The following is a 16537-nucleotide window of genomic DNA, read 5'->3' on the forward strand; positions in this document are numbered from 1 at the left end:
CAGCGCGAAAAATACTAACTTCCGATTGGTCGGCTGCAGAGCGAGGATCCAACCGGTCCTTTCAAAAAAACAACCGTAGGAAGTAGCTGACCCCGGAGTCTCCCGTCTGTTTTTTTTAATGACATTTCACATTTCCCCGTCCCTTTTTATCTTTACAGCATATATTCAGGATAAGTCTTTGTTTGCTTTATGAACAGTGGTGTAGTGTTCAACATTATACCTAGTGTTTGATACTTAAATACAAATTTCAAAGATTTCCCTCGAAAATGTGTCAAATATGGACAATAACAGTGACAGAGTGGCTGAAGTGCTCAAGCTAATATGAGATGACTATACAGGCAAAACCTAGAATAGCAGGTATGAGGTGGCTATGATGGCTGTGAAATAACTGCACATTGTCTCGCTGGACTCTAATCATAGGGGTGGCTTAAAATCGTCAAACGCTTCACGCTAATCGAGAAAAAGTTTATTCTAAATATCAAAATTAGTTTGGTTCCTAAAAAAGAGAAAGAATCAAAATCACAGACTTGCAAGAAAAGTTGTGTGATTCCTTTGTAAGAAGGGTTGTTACAGCCACATCACTGTGATTCTGCTTAATGGGAAACTCTCCGCTCACATTCAATTTTTGTCCAAATTCCTTATCAGTGCTTTATGATAACCAATACCAACACGGCAGAGCATAGGCCCGACGCTTACTTGCGCCTCATGCTGTAAATTCAAGCATAAAAAAAATGCAGTACCAGCAGCGCGTGCTAAGGGGCGCGAAACTTACAGTAATCTATTTAACAACAAGAACGGCCCTTCAAAATAAAACTATATATATATATATATATATATATATATATATATATATATATATATATATATATATATATATATGTGTGTGTGTGTGTGTGTGTGTGTGTGCCTGTGTGTGTGTGTATTATAGTGCTGATTACACATAACGAGAAATTCAGAATAACCATTTTGTTGGTTTGATGGTTTCTTTAGGTAATTCTCTGGGTTAAATCTAGTATGTAGATAGGAAAGATGTCACAGGTCGTCTCTGAGCTGAGGTCCTGGTCAGGATTAAGCTTTGTAACATTTTACGACAAGGCAAACACAGATCAAGTGAGAGAAAGGCATCATAACACTGGCATACAGGGCACTTTAATTACTTAAAACAGAAGACAAATTCTCCCCTTCTGTCACTCAGCAGCAGCTGCAAAACCGTTAATCAACATTTAACGATACTCCACAAATGGAGGAATTCTAAAATATTTTTACTCAAATATTTAGCAACTAAATATATAAAAAATATGTATATATGTATCAGTTAGATTCCGTTTGTCATACCAGTAAGCCACCTCTTCTTTTAATGTGCTACATGGCAATTGACTACTGTTTTTATCAAACACGCTATAGGTCCCATCGATCTATATAGAATAAGGCGCTGAGAAAAACATCATATTTGTCATTAACTTTTAAGTACGGGCTGCTCTGGAAGATTTAAATGTCATCATCAGTGAAATTCTGTCCTGTCTCTCTTTGTTCAGCTTTTCTTTTTAGATGTCCTCCATATACATATATAAAATGAACTGAGCAAGCGGTGTGATGCAGACTTTTGTTCTGTCTAAATCTAAAATTAACAAACTGGAATAAAAAACACTAAATTAAACTACCTCACGAAGGTCACTGGGTTATTTTGAACTGAACCAACTAGGGTAATCCCAAAATTTGGACAGCATGCAGGTCACCGGGTTACTGACTCTCTGGCTGTCACAGACAACAGTGTAATTAAGTGTCCACTGACTGCTGAACGAACAAGCTTGCTTGACTAAAAAATGAATTGATTCTTAGCCGTGGTAATCTTTGAAATGTGGGAGAGTCTCCTACTATTTCATGTATGCCAACATAGTTACTGATTGTCTTCTCACCACCCCTTCCACCCCACCCTTTCTTTACCAGTACTGGCATCTCCTTACTTTACTTAAATATTTATGCAACTAAATACATATAAATATGTCTATGTATTTATTTAATTTATTTACACATCACACTCATTTACATCCTAATATGCCCCTGTATATTCGTTTAATACTAGTTTGCCTTATTTCTGAATGATGTACAGTCATGGCCTGTACATTTTCCTGTCAAAAAAAGAGAATAAAAAAAACTTGTGAAAAAAGACAAATCTGTCATATCTGTGGTTCCTTATATATTTAGATTATATCTATACGCAAATTCATGCTACACGTCTTATAAAATTATATATATACTTATTCGCATTTGTGGTATCATAAAGCGGTCGGATACTACTTCGTCTCTCACTTCTACTCTGAAATGGAGGCTTTTATTTGATAAAGTCACCGGAAGCTGCTTTTTTTAATCGCTGCCGCACGGTTTGACGTCATTATGTTACCCTGGCCCGGCTAGCTGTCATATGCGTAACAGGGAAGGCATGACATGGAGCTAAATTTTCCCATCTGCAGTTATATATGCGGCCTGGCTTGTTAAATCGATCTAAGGAATTGTCAGTTATATGTACCAAGTTAGAGGCCTTTCCGTTTTGACTTCTCGAAAAAGCAGTAGCTCGCTAACCCGATAGCTACCTTCTAACTTAAGGTGAAGATAACCACTTGCATACTGAAAGCATGGCGTTAATCCTGTTTACAAGATCTCGGGCACCTTTAATGAAAACGTCTCGATCCCTAAAGAATGAATTCAGGAAAGGCAAAGGTAAGGTTTCTGTGTTGGTTTGTTACTGCCTAGCTTGCTGTTTACTCTGCCAGTGTTGACCAAATAACGCTAACAATTAGCTTGTTGATATTAGCATCTAGAAGGGTCCTTTACATAGGGTAGGTGGTCCTGGCCCCGGTTTCAGGAATAAACACCTGACTACTCATCACACTCCGGGCGCTCATTCATTCTTTTAAGCTACCGATTTGAAACGAGTCTGTAAGAATAAATTGTACCGAGAGTGTATCACAGCGATGGAAGTATCGGAGTGATACACTCTAAGCGAAGCGTAACCAAGGGTTTAGGTTATCTGAGGACAACCTGGCAATATAACTTTTTTAACTTGGTTATCTGAAGGCAACCTGGTTACACACTTACACACACACACACACACACACACACACACACACACACACACACACACACACACACACACGTTTGAGCAGATGCTCGTTGCTATGGTACCCTAGTTCGCTAGTGAAAGAAGTAGGATCTGTGGATACATGAGACTATATTTCTGTTGTGTGTTATGATGATTTCACTTAGTTGATTCAAGTGTCTTGCTTTACTTTCACGATTGAGGCCAGTTTGTTTTAGCCTTGCTCAATATTTCACAACTTTGAAGCCGCAGAGTGATTTGGCAGATGAAAATAGCAAATAGTCAGTTTTATACAGCTGATTATGAGTAAAATCAGCATTGACTAGTTTTCTGTGGTTGATTAATTTGAGGTGGGTAATATGACGATTGCATTTTCTGTTTGGGATAGATTTTGCTATAATCGATTATGTCATTCTAGCTCTCCTTTTTTAATCTTTTTGAATATAAAATCCAAGGCATCGTGACTGTTTAGCTATAATGGATTTTTTTTTACAGTATAGAGGACACTAATGCCCCAATACTGCAATATGCAAAATGCAATGTCCCCTTAAAGTTGCAAGAAAAAAAACTGTGACCCCTTCAGAATTACCAGGACTTTTGTCATGATCAATTATGAAATGTGGTCTGATGTTTCTCCAAGTGAAATGATACACAAACACAGTCTGGCAAACTAATAACACACACACAGTTTAGCTTTCCCGTGTATTTCCATGAATAAACACTCAAGAGGCAGACTGGTGGACACAAGTGAACTTTTGACCTTTTAGTAGTAGCAACAACCTTCCTGTAGTTGGTGTTTCAGTTCATCAGCGTTTCTGGGATTTCTTGATTCAACTGCGAAATGTTGGCATTTGTCAATGTTTTGTCTGGTATTTCCAGGGAGCGTGGTCTCTGGTTTGTTGTAGAATAATAATCAGGTCCTAAAGCATTTTTTAAAGAAAGTTTGCAAAGAGATGTCTGCAGAGAGCACAGTGGACCGTCTGCTGCTGCAGTTTTAATCTCACATCCTCAAATAGCAGATGTTTCTAGCATACTGGTTTACTTCCTTTTCCCAGCCTGTGCTCTGTGATTCTAAACGTATTCAACAAAGACATGAAAAGTGCACCAATTAGTGTACTGAGACTTAGTCACATAGATGCTTCTAAAATAAGATATTTCATCTCACAAGTTTATAAATTAAAGAAATTCAATGTAATGAAATCGCTCTTAGGACTAATATAATATTAAAGGAATCATAGCAGCTGATATGTCTGTGTGCTTGTGGCTTTAAAGTTAATAGGTGTACCACAGCAGGCATTAGAGATGTTAAGGTGATGTTTTTTCTCATTGCACTGAGCCTGGGGGTATAAATAGATGAGAGGGTCATAATGGGGATTTGCCTGTCTGCGGTGGACTGACTGAGACTGTGCTCTTGGCTTTAGGCCCAGATTATCAGATAAATTGCTTTCCATGAAGAAAGGTCAGTGCCTTTTATAACCTCACCTGAGACAACTGATATTCCTGTCTAATCATGTGTGAAAATGAGTACAGGAGTATTCATGTAGTATGGTTGAATCTACGTATTAATAAGTAGAGTTCTGAAAATCTTTCAAGTTTAAGATCTGTAATAATAGTGACCTGGAGCTGCAGATTGAGCTTTCTGTCGTGCTGTGATGGCTGAGCATTAGGGGTGGGGGAAAAAATCGATACTGTGTAGTATCGTGATATTTTGTTTGCTAATAATGTATCGATACAGGGACAGCAGAAATCGATATTTTGTTACAAAAAAAGTTTTTGTGGACTGGAACTCTCTGACTTCAGAGCATGTTGATCAGCTCCTTTTTCTGAGCAAGAATCCTGACATTCCTTCACTGTCCAAATGTGTTTGTCATGTTTATTGCTGCCAAAAAACAAGTTAGTTTACTTATTTTAATTTAAGACATGTTTTATTTTAATTAAGTTTAAAACTTTTTTTATTTAATGTAAAATTATATTTTGTTTTAATTTACTTTCAAATTCTTCAGTTGCTGAATGGGCTGCATAGTTTTCATAAATTGCATAGTTCAGAATAGCTATAATTGTACCAGATGGTTGCATTCAGTTAAGTTGGACTAGACTGTAATACAAACCGTTCAGTTTGTCAACAATAAAACTGACTGAAATGAGAGAAAGACTGAGTGCGAGGCTTTGATATTAGATAAAATGAATATTGATAAAGTTTACCTTTATGTACAGAATCTGAATATCGCAAAATATTTAAAAAAAAATTGCAATAATATCGTATCGTGGGATGTACAGTGGGGCAAAAAAGTATTTAGTCAGCCACCGATTGTGCAAGTTCCCCCACCTAAAATGATGACAGAGGTCAGTAATTTGCACCAGAGGTACACTTCAACTGTGAGAGACAGAATGTGAAAAAAAAATCCATGAATCCACATGGTAGGATTTGTAAAGAATTTATTCGTAAATCAGGGTGGAAAATAAGTATTTGGTCAATAACAAAAATACAACTCAATACTTTGTAACATAACCTTTGTTGGCAATAACAGAGGTCAAACGTTTACTATAGGTCTTTACCAGGTTTGCACACACAGTAGCTGGTATCTTGGCCCATTCCTCCATGCAGATCTTCTCGAGAGCAGTGATGTTTTGGGGCTGTCGCCGAGCAACACAGACTTTCAACTCCCGCCACAGATTTTCTATGGGGTTGAGGTCTGGAGACTGGCTAGGCCACTCCAGGACTTTCAAATGCTTCTTACGGAGCCACTCCTTTGTTGCCCGGGCGGTGTGTTTTGGATTATTGTCATGTTGGAAGACCCAGCCTCGTTTCATCTTCAAAGTTCTCACTGATGGAAGGAGGTTTTGGCTCAAAATCTAACGATACATGGCCCCATTCATTCTGTCCTTAACACGGATCAGTCGTCCTGTCCCCTTGGCAGAAAAACAGCCCCATAGCATGATGTTTCCACCCCCATGCTTCACAGTAGGTATGGTGTTCTTGGGATGCAACTCAGTATTCTTCTTCCTCCAAACACGACGAGTTGAGTTTATACCAAAAAGTTCTACTTTGGTTTCATCTGACCACATGACATTCTCCCAATCCTCTGCTGTATCATCCATGTGCTCTCTGGCAAACTTCAGACGGGCCTGGACATGCACTGGCTTCAGCAGCGGAACACGTCTGGCACTGCGGGATTTGATTCCCTGCCGTTGTAGTGTGTTACTGATGGTGACCTTTGTTACTTTGGTCCCAGCTCTCTGCAGGTCATTCACCAGGTCCCCCCGTGTGGTTGTGGGATCTTTGCTCACCGTTCTCATGATCATTTTGACCCCACGGGATGAGATCTTGCGTGGAGCCCCAGATCGAGGGAGATTATCAGTGGTCTTGGATGTCTTCCATTTTCTGATGATTGCTCCCACAGTTGATTTTTTCACACCAAGCTGCTTGCCTATTGTAGATTCACTCTTCCCAGTCTAGTGCAGGTCTACAATACTTTTCCTGGTGTCCTTCGAAAGCTCTTTGGTCTTGGCCATGGCGGAGTTTGGAGTCTGACTGTTTGAGGCTGTGGACAGGTGTCTTTTATACAGATGATGAGTTCAAACAGGTGCCATTCATACAGGTAACGAGTGGGGGACAGAAAAGCTTCTTACAGAAGACATTACAGGTCTGTGAGAGCCAGAGATTTTCCTTGTTTGAGGTGACCAAATACTTATTTTCCACCCTGATTTACGAATAAATTCTTTACAAATCCTACCATGTGAATTCATGGATTTTTTTTTCACATTCTGTCTCTCACAGTTGAAGTGTACCTCTGGTGCAAATTACTGACCTCTGTCATCATTTTAAGTGGGGGAACTTGCACAATCGGTGGCTGACTAAATACTTTTTTGCCCCACTGTATGGTGATCCCCACCTCTACTGAGCATTGACCAGCCTGCAGTCCTGCAGTCCTATGTTTGTCTATTCATAGACAAACATAGTGAGGTACACGTACACTGTTATTGATTTACACATTTACACAATGCCAGTGTTCATTATCTCTGCACTAGCATTCACTGTGATTGAATATTTACATTTTTGTGGGTCGAGCATTTCAACTCTATGTTTCAAACTTCGGTTTTGTTTGCACACAGTCTGCTGTCGCTCTAAAGAACGACAGCAGACTCCTGTTTTCTAAATGTGCATTAAGAATTAGTTTAAGATTTGTTGGAGCATGGATCTTGCAGTTCTTCACAGCAGTTGTTGGATTGGTTGTCTCAGCAACATGTGCATAAAGTCTAACCTACTTGGGGGGGCCAGTGTATTCAGTGTAAACAAAATTAGATGGATGGACTTAAACAGTGTTGACTAACCATGGCTGTGGCCTTTTGGTGGGGGGAACCGGTTGGGATTGGTGCAATTTGTTTCTCTCTTGCTGCGCTTTTGTTGCTTCTATAGGATCTCTGTAAAGTTCTTATATGTGTGAAAAGCTTTGTGGCCTCCCATTTGTCATCACTCCAATCAGAGTTTCTGGTCATGGTTTCCGGTATCGATATATTTGTTAATTCGCTAATTATCCTTTGGCTTTGAAGCTGAATGAGCCGGATCAATGTGGCCAGGATTAGTCTCTAAGCATCGTCCTTGAGGCGGTGATGTAAATCTTCTTATAGTTTCCCTGATTTTTCTTTTCGGACGATCCAGTTGGTAAACCAGTCAACCAATCAGTTGGCCTCACACCTTTTGATTGAACAAATCAATATTCAATATATTGTTATTCCCAGGTTATGGTTTCATGATTGGTTACTTTAGTGTAACATGTCCTAACATGTCCTAACTTCACCATATTCTATTCATTTTAACTAACAGCCCAGGCTTAATGAAGGTTTATTCCTACAGTTAATGCAGGAAAGCTTCTATCAGCAGTTTTCTTACTTCTGCTTTAATAAGGATTTTACAGTATGCAGCTATGCAACTGTCTGCGATCACATCACCACAAAAACAAAAATGAAAGGAAAAAGCAAATTATCTGAGAGTACACAATTTCATATCGTCATCATAAGTAAGAGAAACCTGGAATAGAAAGCTCTGTTTGTCTTTTTATTTCTTTCAACTAATTTTTGGAGAATGAATTTCATTGTATTTGCAGTGTTTGAATGCGAAACCAAAACCATAAAACCCCCAGGGGGATTCGAACACGGAAAAGACAGCAGTGCTGTGTAGCCTGGGGACATGCTGGAGAGTTGAGTTGTCCACTGTATTTCCAGGGTTTTCTCTCTGTGCTACTGTAGATGACCGCTAAGCCACAAAGGTGAAACTGTTCCAGTAAACTCTCTGTCCTCCTGGCTGCAGGCCACAGCCTCATGTTCAGCTGGGCCATGCTGGGCTCACTCCAGCCAGCCATGTGAGAGCTAGAAAAGGGGCGTGACCGAGCCCTTGGCTCTGGTGTGATTGGTTAGAAGTGTCTCACCACTCCACCTTCTAGCTGCATGCATATCACTGTAGTGGTCTGTGAACCCTGCTGTGGGCCTCGCTGAGGGTGTGAATAATTAGCCACCCAAGAAAGATCAGTGGAAAGATATTTACAGAAGACTGAGCGACTTCAAGGCGGTTCTGTACAGACAAATACATAAGAGCAGAATATTTAAAAACAAAACATGTGGCCATAGCAAAAACTAACTTTTTATGTATATACTAAAGCGTCCCCCCAAAATAATAAAAGGGCAACCTCAAGGTGAATTGACTTTTATGGGTATTCCTGAACAGGCGATTGCAAAGGACACAAAGTTTGATGATTGATGTTATTGCATGACTAGTTTTAAGCACAGTGTGTTTTTGCTAGTATGATTATCAGTTTATTAAGAAAATCTGCATAAATGCGTTGGAGCTGCAGATAACTGCCGATGAGCAGGTGCTGATTTGCTTCTGGGACGTTCATAAAACCAATATACACTGTGTGTGTGTGTGTGTGTGTGTGTGTGTGTGTGTGTGTGTGTGTGTGTGTCCGTCCGAAGGCTTTTTTTCCCCCCAAGGACACACCTGCTTTAATCGTATTTTCTTCTTTCTTACAGGGAAATTACAAGAGGGTTCCTATTTCAGCTGCACAGCCTTCACACTTTCCAGTCAAAAGTAAGGCAATTAAACCAAATGATCCAAAATGTGTTGTATGATATGCAAATTAAGATCTATCAGCATGTTCAGGTGAAATTCTATTTTAATTTTGTTTTTTTGTGCCTCCCTGTAAATTACACTCTATTCCTTTTTTATAGGAAGTCATCCATTTCAAATGCTGCTTTATATTTTGTCCAAGACTTGATATAAACTTTGGGTCCTGAAACTCTTTGCTCTGTGTCCTCAGACCTGATGGGCTCCGACTCGGCAGCTTGGCTCAGGTCTCTTCGTTCGGTCCTTCCTTGCCCGTGTCAGATGAATTTGTGGGTCCCTGTCAGAGCTCAGACACACAGCGGCTCTACTGCGCTTTTGCGTCGGGCGCTTCCTCTTCAATGTACCCTGCGGTCGGAGTGGGGCCCCAATGGACGATAGTACGACCGCGAGATATCTCTGGTGTCAGGTGGATACATACCACGAGGAGGAGATGGGATGACTCCAAGGTGGAGAAGTCGCTGCGTTCGTTAAAGGATAAGAAGAAGCTGGAGGAAGGAGGGCCGGTGTACAGCCCGACACTGGACGCAGAGCCTGTCCGAAGGACGCTCCGACAGCGGGTTGTAGATGAAATCAAGCACTACTACCATGGCTTCAGGCTGCTTTGGATCGATACCACCATTGCTGGGCGGATGTTCTGGAGGGTGCTGAACGGACATCCTCTGTCTCGCCGTGAGAGGAGACAGGTGAGTGTTGCACAGTGTGGCTGCAAGACATTGTCATTTCTGTAGAAGCTACATTGTGGAGAGATTGTTACTGCTTTGGGTGCTGCCAGGCTTTGTCTGCTGCAGGGTCTGGTGCCGGTTGGGGTTTACATTTTTAAATTAGACATTTTTTTTATGTATCTGTCCCGAATTACAGATCCTGATTTAGTTTAATGGTAAGAAAGGGCAGCAAACATTTAATCTTTAATAGTTTTTCAGGAATGAATGTTCTTTTAAAACCTTGCAAAAGATTTCAGTGTGATCATTGGAAATAGTTTGAAAGTGGGCTCACTGACCTTTTTTTTTTCTTTTTCTTTTCTCAAACATTCACATAAAGCATGTAATTCTTTCGCGGTCATGCAGAAATGTAAAAACCTGCTGATTTCTGCTGGAATGAGCAGATTTAATGCCTGGAATGTATGCCATATGTCACAGATATGAGAAGACATTACCAAATCTATAAAAGTGAAGTGAAGATTACATTTGTACTACACAGTCATACCAGAATCCCAGTGCAGGCTATACTTTGATTCAGTTAGTGAACAAAAATGTAGGTGAAAGGAAGGGTTTTCCCTGGTGATTGCTCTCTCTGTCTCTGCACTGGTAACACACACACACCTCTGTGTGTGTGTGGGCTGCTGCAGTTTAGTTTCCAGCCCCTGAGGGTAAATATTTAAGCCTAAGATCTTTTTAATTTATACCAAACTCAGAGTAGCACAAAAGTGTGTTTATTAAATGAAAAATTGTTTGTAGAAGCTACAAGATCCAGCATTTCCACATTGAAATATGCCTTCTTTCTGTAGCCCAGAGCAAGAATTAATGCCAACCTCCAGTCAGCAAACAGTTTCCTTTTTTCACCTGGAACAAGCTTTAGCTTGTCTTTAACACAGTAATGTCAGTTTCAAGAATGTGAATTGAGCCCACTAACACAGCTAATGTAAGCTTATTTAGATAATGCTAAAAAGAGGCTCGTGTTTTAAAGGTTTCTCCTGCCTCATGATCAGGTGTATCAGTAGTAACAGAGCTACAGAGCTCAGGATCATTAACAGCAGAATATGAAGAAGCGTTCAAACGTTGCTCAGTAACAAGTAAATGAAAGTTTTTAGTGCTTCCAGTGAAAGGAAACGATTCTTTTTCTAGTCCGGCTCAGAGTTTCCACTGAGGATAACCGACGTGAGTTTAAGAGATCAGCGATGACTGAGCACCGATTCAAGCCTGACAGCTCAGACATCTTGTTCTATACCGTTTTATCCATAGCCTCTCAATCCTAATGGGATCAATTATGGAAACGGGCCGCACGCTGTGTTTACTCATCAGGCGCCGGGCAGATTGTGCCTTTTCATTAAAGCTCTTCAGGAAGAAGCTTTACCTCGCGTACCAGATTCATCCCATCTCTGCACTCAGCCTACATCTCTCATTTTGTTGTGACTTTCACAACAAATCCCTAACGCAGCTGTTGTTGATAAATTCTGTGCAACAGGACATGGTATTAAAAATATGATAAATTCGATTATTTACACAGTTTTGTTTTAATACAGAATATATTCCAGTTATTAAAATGACTTCACGAGTATACTGCATGAGAAATGTAGGATTTGTGTGAAGTAATGCAAATATTTCTGATGAGACAAGCTGCTCGGAATCCACGGCAGCGCGATTCGCTGTCTGGACTGAGGCCCGGTTCGGTAATCTGCCAAAGGTTCTGGCACACACAGGTGTCATTTCAAGGAAGGTGGGCAGGTCAGCTCAGTTCACACTTATGTACTGTTACCTCCAATCCAGCAGCACAGGATGGTGCAGATTTAGGTGACATAATTGGCGAGTTGCAAATGCTTCTTAGTGACTAATTTAGACTTCTGCAGGGAATCTTTGTAGAGCAACGTAGCCTACGCAAGTGGCCGACGGCGACCCAGCTCTTTGTTGCGGTCAGGCAAACGTATTTTCTTCAGGTTTTTCCACTCTGTGTATTCCCTCACGTTCAGTTTGATAGCTTTGGCTATGTTCCCCCAGGAATTTGTTGACATCCATGAAATGTGGTGATTGTTATTCTCTCACTGATTAATTCAAAAACGGGAATCAAACGTAGGCCAATCACAAAAGTTGCGGCCTGTGTTATGAGATGTGTTGATACATTTCCAGGGAGGTGCACATCGGGTAACAGCAGAGGCTATGTGGCAGGGTATTAGAGGGGTTTGTGGTTACAACACACCAAGACATAGATTTGATACAAAGGTATTAACTGTGTGATGTAATGAGATCTTGTCTGGGAATCCTTCCATGTTCTTATTTTAATATGTGGCCAAATTCACATTTCACTCACTGCTTTATGTCCAACTTAAAAGAAACCCTTAAACTGATACTTGGGAATCTGCCATTATACATTTATTTTAATTTTGTTGAAAATTCCCATTTAAAAAAACGAAATGACCCATTTGCCTTGTTACACTTGATTGTAAATTCAGATGAAACTGTGATTCAGATTCATTGTTATTTGATTATTCGTGTTAAAGCGTGCAGGAGAAAGTTATGGACATGCAGAGATTTTACAGCCGTCGCTGCAGAGTCATTTTACGACATGTTTCTCAATATCCACTTACACAGAAGTTCAGTAGGGTGTGTCATTCTGTGAAATGATGTGATGTAACCTGTTTTACAAAACTCTTAAGTGAAGACCAATCTTTTTTTTTTTAAGTCGCTTCTTTAATATTCAAATTCAGAGATATGTATGCGTCATACACCATAACACTGAGCCCTACAGTATACACATTCATTAACTGACTTCATTGTGATTATGTTAAAGCAGCTGGGATATAAAGCCTCAGTGGAATGCTAATGGTCGCAGGTCAGTGCAGAGGATGACCGCAGCTTCCCCCCATTAAGCCCACACTATGACCCCATCTGCACCTTTTCAAATGGAGCAGGCTCCCTCAGAGTTCACGTCCCAAACCCGTCTACATGCCATTCATCTAACCTGGACTGGCTTTGCCTCCTTAATCTCCTCCTTTCATATTCCCTTACAATACCCAGGCCTCCCATTTAAGGCTCCCTCCATTTGAACGTGTCTCACCCCCTCCTCCCTTCTTTGATGTGGAACTCTGGGAGATGATATACATGTCAATGGGCCTGCAGACAAAGGCCTTTTCACTCGGGCTGGCCTAAATCCTTCACCCTACTGGCCCACTGACATGCAGGTGGGAAGAGCGGAGAAAGGAGGACTCGTGTTTTTGGCCTTTTCCCCTCTGTGCTGTTTCTGTAGACGGTTCGCTGGAATTGTGTCCTGGATGGTCAGCGAGCCACGTTTGGACAGCCGTACAATGAAGTCAGCCAGTGTTGGCCAAGTGCTTCTGTGCTCTCGGGATTGTTCGGGTCTGCGCTGAACAAATGTGCTTCCTGTTGGATCAAATGGACAGTTTTAGAGCCTTGTGAGGCCAAATGTTCCCTTTGCTCTATGGCTCCATGCAAATACTGTGTGAGTGGACGGGGGATGTATAGAGGTGGGCTTGGAAGTGCTGACTTTTGAAACTTATTAGAGGGGCGATTGTAAGGAGAGAATAAAAGATGAAATCAACATTTTCACACAGTTTGTGCATTGCTGCTGCCCTCTGCTGGTGGCAGATATGAACTACAATGGTGGGAATGAATGGCACTTTTTTTTCCTGTACCCTCCATGTTTTAAAAAAAAAAGAAAAGAAAGAAAAATCTTTAAAAAATATGAGAACACTTTAAAAACACATCAAATCTCAATGGTAAAAAAATCATGCATGCATCATTGCAGCAACACAAAATGATACTATGGGCTCCCACGTGGATCCTAATGAGACAACGGCTCTTTTGAAAATCCAAACGGGAGTGCTAACATAGATGCTCATAGTCTCACTTAAAGATTCCATCAGTTTACACAGATCTGTCCCATTTGCTGATATTATTTCCTTTTTTAAATTTCCTTTCAGTTTCTCAGAACATGTGCTGATGTCTTCAGACTTCTTCCTTTCCTGGTGTTTATCATCGTTCCCTTCATGGAGTTCCTGCTTCCTGTAGCTCTGAAACTCTTCCCCAACATGCTGCCGTCCACCTTTGAGACACAGACAAAGAAGGTAAGTAGAAATGGGTGGTTGATTATTTATTTATTGTATTTATTTTTAGCTCCACGATGCTGGGTTTGCTAAATATTGTGATTGGAACTGTATGTCATATGTAGTTGTATTATTCAGGAATATTATACATGTACTTAAGTTGTTATTTAGATGGTTATCTAATCTAGACTATGACAGTAACAGTCTTAAATAGCCCTATATGACATTTTTATCACTTTGACCAATCTGTTGAGCTTGACCAGGTCTTGACTTGATATTTTAAGTCTTTATAAAGTAGTTTCTATATGTTGGCAATAGAAACCACTGGTAAGGATCACAGTGTCTAAGTTATGAGACAATTTTCCCCTAATAAATCATTAGTTGACAGTGAACACCTGGGTGGATGTGAGCTACCTCTACAAAGTTTTATCACAATCCATTCAAAACTTTTCAAGCTTGTTCACAGACGGTAAAACCCACACTTACAAAAACATGACCTCCTTGGTGGAGGTAACCTGCGTTCTGTCCTGTGTGATAAAGAAAACTTTTCTTTTAGAAGCTGGTTCCAGTCATCAAAATTGTATTTGACAAAAAAACGTTTGAAACAGTTTGTCTGCTGTGGATTCAACTATCCGTTCCAGCCTTGAACGCAAGCGGACTGTAGAGATTCAGACTGTGTTGGTCCTCATATGTCTCACCATCAGTGCTAACATCATTTGAGTGGGATTTACTGTAGTGCTTTTAAGCAAACTGAATTTGTAACCTCTTGCTTTTTAGGAGGAGAGGTTGAAAAAGGAGCTGAGGGTCAAACTGGAGATGGCCAAGTTCTTGCAGGACACCATTGAGGAGATCGCTCTGAGGAATAAGGCAGCAAAAGGCGACGTGACGGAGGAATTCTCCACCTTCTTCCAAAAGGTCTGCTTTCTAACACCGAGCAGTGTGAAATGAGGAGAATAAAAAGCTCATTGCTGCTCTCTGGTGGTGAAAATATTAATTTATTTTTATTTAAAACAGAGTTGTGACCAGTTGATTACCATTAAGAGCGTTTATAGTGGAAATTTAAGTATTTCTTCCGTATTTTCTTGTTACTACATGCTTTCACTGACTATATTCATTTCATGGATTATTCTTTGCACGGGAGAACAGCAGTACATCTTTTGCATGTAAACCTGGTCTCATTTAAACTTTTTACAAGCCCTGATCTTCTCATTACTATAGATCCGGGACTCTGGGGAGCGTCCCAGTAATGAGCAGATCATAAAGTTCTCCAAACTGTTTGAGGACGAGCTGACGCTGGACAACCTGACTCGACCTCAGCTCGTGGCGCTCTGTCGTCTCCTGGAGCTCCAGTCAATTGGGACCAACAACTTCCTCCGCTTCCAGCTCATTATGAAGCTGAGGGCCATCCGCGCAGACGACAAGGTACGAATCTCTGTGGTTAAAAGGAAAAATAAACCTGTTGTTTTATGTCTGAGCACACGGCAGCACCCGGGTGAATGCAGCGACACTGGCCGCTGACTCTGTGTGACCTCTTCTCTGTGTTTATCAGCTGATAGCAGAGGAGGGGGTGGAAAGCCTGAATGTGAACGAAGTGCAGGCAGCGTGTCGTGTCAGAGGGATGAGATCTCTGGGAGTCACAGAAGAACGACTAAGAGAACAACTCGGCCAGGTAACGACAACAGCAGACAGATGGGGGCATTTTTCATTATTCACTGTAAAAATAAAGTAGAGGTTTGACCGTCTGGAGACTTCAGGAATGGCATCAGGGGTGAAACTCTTAAGATGTATGTTTGAGTGCATATTTGTAATAACCTCTGTAATGTTGTGTTTGACTCTGGTAGTGGTTGGAGCTGCATCTCAACCAGCAGATCCCCACCTCTCTGCTGCTTTTGTCTCGAGCCATGTACCTCCCAGATACCCTGTCTCCTGCAGACCAGCTGAAAACCACGCTGCAAACACTTCCTGAAATGGTGGTATGTAAACAGTACAGAGCTGGGATATAAAGTTGCAGGCAGTACTTTAAGCTCAACACGCAGCCTCGGTCAATACTGGAATACAGGCGAATATCCTGCCCTCTGCTTGCTTTTCCAGACCAAAGAGGCCCAGTTAATGGCGGCGGAGTTGGAGCTCTCCAAAGTGGATAACAAGACCAAACTGGAGACCATGCTTCAGGAGGAGGCAGCCATACGGCAGGACAACAAGGACCGAGAGATGGAGAGGCTGGCTGATGCTGCAGAGAAGGCTGCCAGGGTACTGACTCTGTATGATGTCTGTTCAGTGTTTAGGCCAGGTGCTATTTAAGTCTTTGATACCAGTGCCAACAAACTGACAGACTTTATGAGCCATAAAGTTATTATTACCAAAAGACCTTAAAAGAGTCTGACCAAGCCTTAGAGGCCATGCTTTTGCTACACAGTCGTGAGTTTTCAGGTAGAATGATGTGCTCTTTGTTTTTCATTGAAGCTTCAGCTTAGAGAAATCAAAAGGTTTCTGTAATATTCCACATGATTGGATTAACTCTAAATCTGCAACTTTCTCACAAGAA

General features: G+C 41.0%; 1 protein-coding gene across 3 annotated transcripts in view; it reads left to right on the top strand.

Annotated features, from left to right (window-relative positions):
* Nucleotides 1-2347: 2347 nt before the first annotated feature.
* letm1 (leucine zipper-EF-hand containing transmembrane protein 1) overlaps nucleotides 2348-16537 on the top strand; it is a 28168-nt gene continuing 13978 nt past the window's right edge. For 2 of the 3 annotated variants that reach the window (XM_085440563.1, XM_085440565.1), the window contains exons 1-9: nucleotides 2348-2718; nucleotides 9125-9182; nucleotides 9412-9901; nucleotides 13870-14013; nucleotides 14770-14907; nucleotides 15211-15414; nucleotides 15542-15661; nucleotides 15834-15965; nucleotides 16084-16242. In XM_085440563.1, the coding sequence (XP_085296689.1) occupies nucleotides 2634-2718; nucleotides 9125-9182; nucleotides 9412-9901; nucleotides 13870-14013; nucleotides 14770-14907; nucleotides 15211-15414; nucleotides 15542-15661; nucleotides 15834-15965; nucleotides 16084-16242 (1530 nt within the window). In that variant the 5' untranslated portion in view covers nucleotides 2348-2633. The remainder of the gene's footprint in view (nucleotides 2719-9124; nucleotides 9183-9411; nucleotides 9902-13869; nucleotides 14014-14769; nucleotides 14908-15210; nucleotides 15415-15541; nucleotides 15662-15833; nucleotides 15966-16083; nucleotides 16243-16537) is intronic. The other variant, XM_085440564.1, reaches the window with a different exon arrangement.

The sequence above is a fragment of the Copadichromis virginalis genome, linkage group LG19 (assembly GCF_057382275.1).
Source record: "Copadichromis virginalis isolate Kocher_CV1m ecotype Utaka linkage group LG19, C_Virginalis_male_GT1.1, whole genome shotgun sequence".
Taxonomy (NCBI): domain Eukaryota; kingdom Metazoa; phylum Chordata; class Actinopteri; order Cichliformes; family Cichlidae; genus Copadichromis; species Copadichromis virginalis.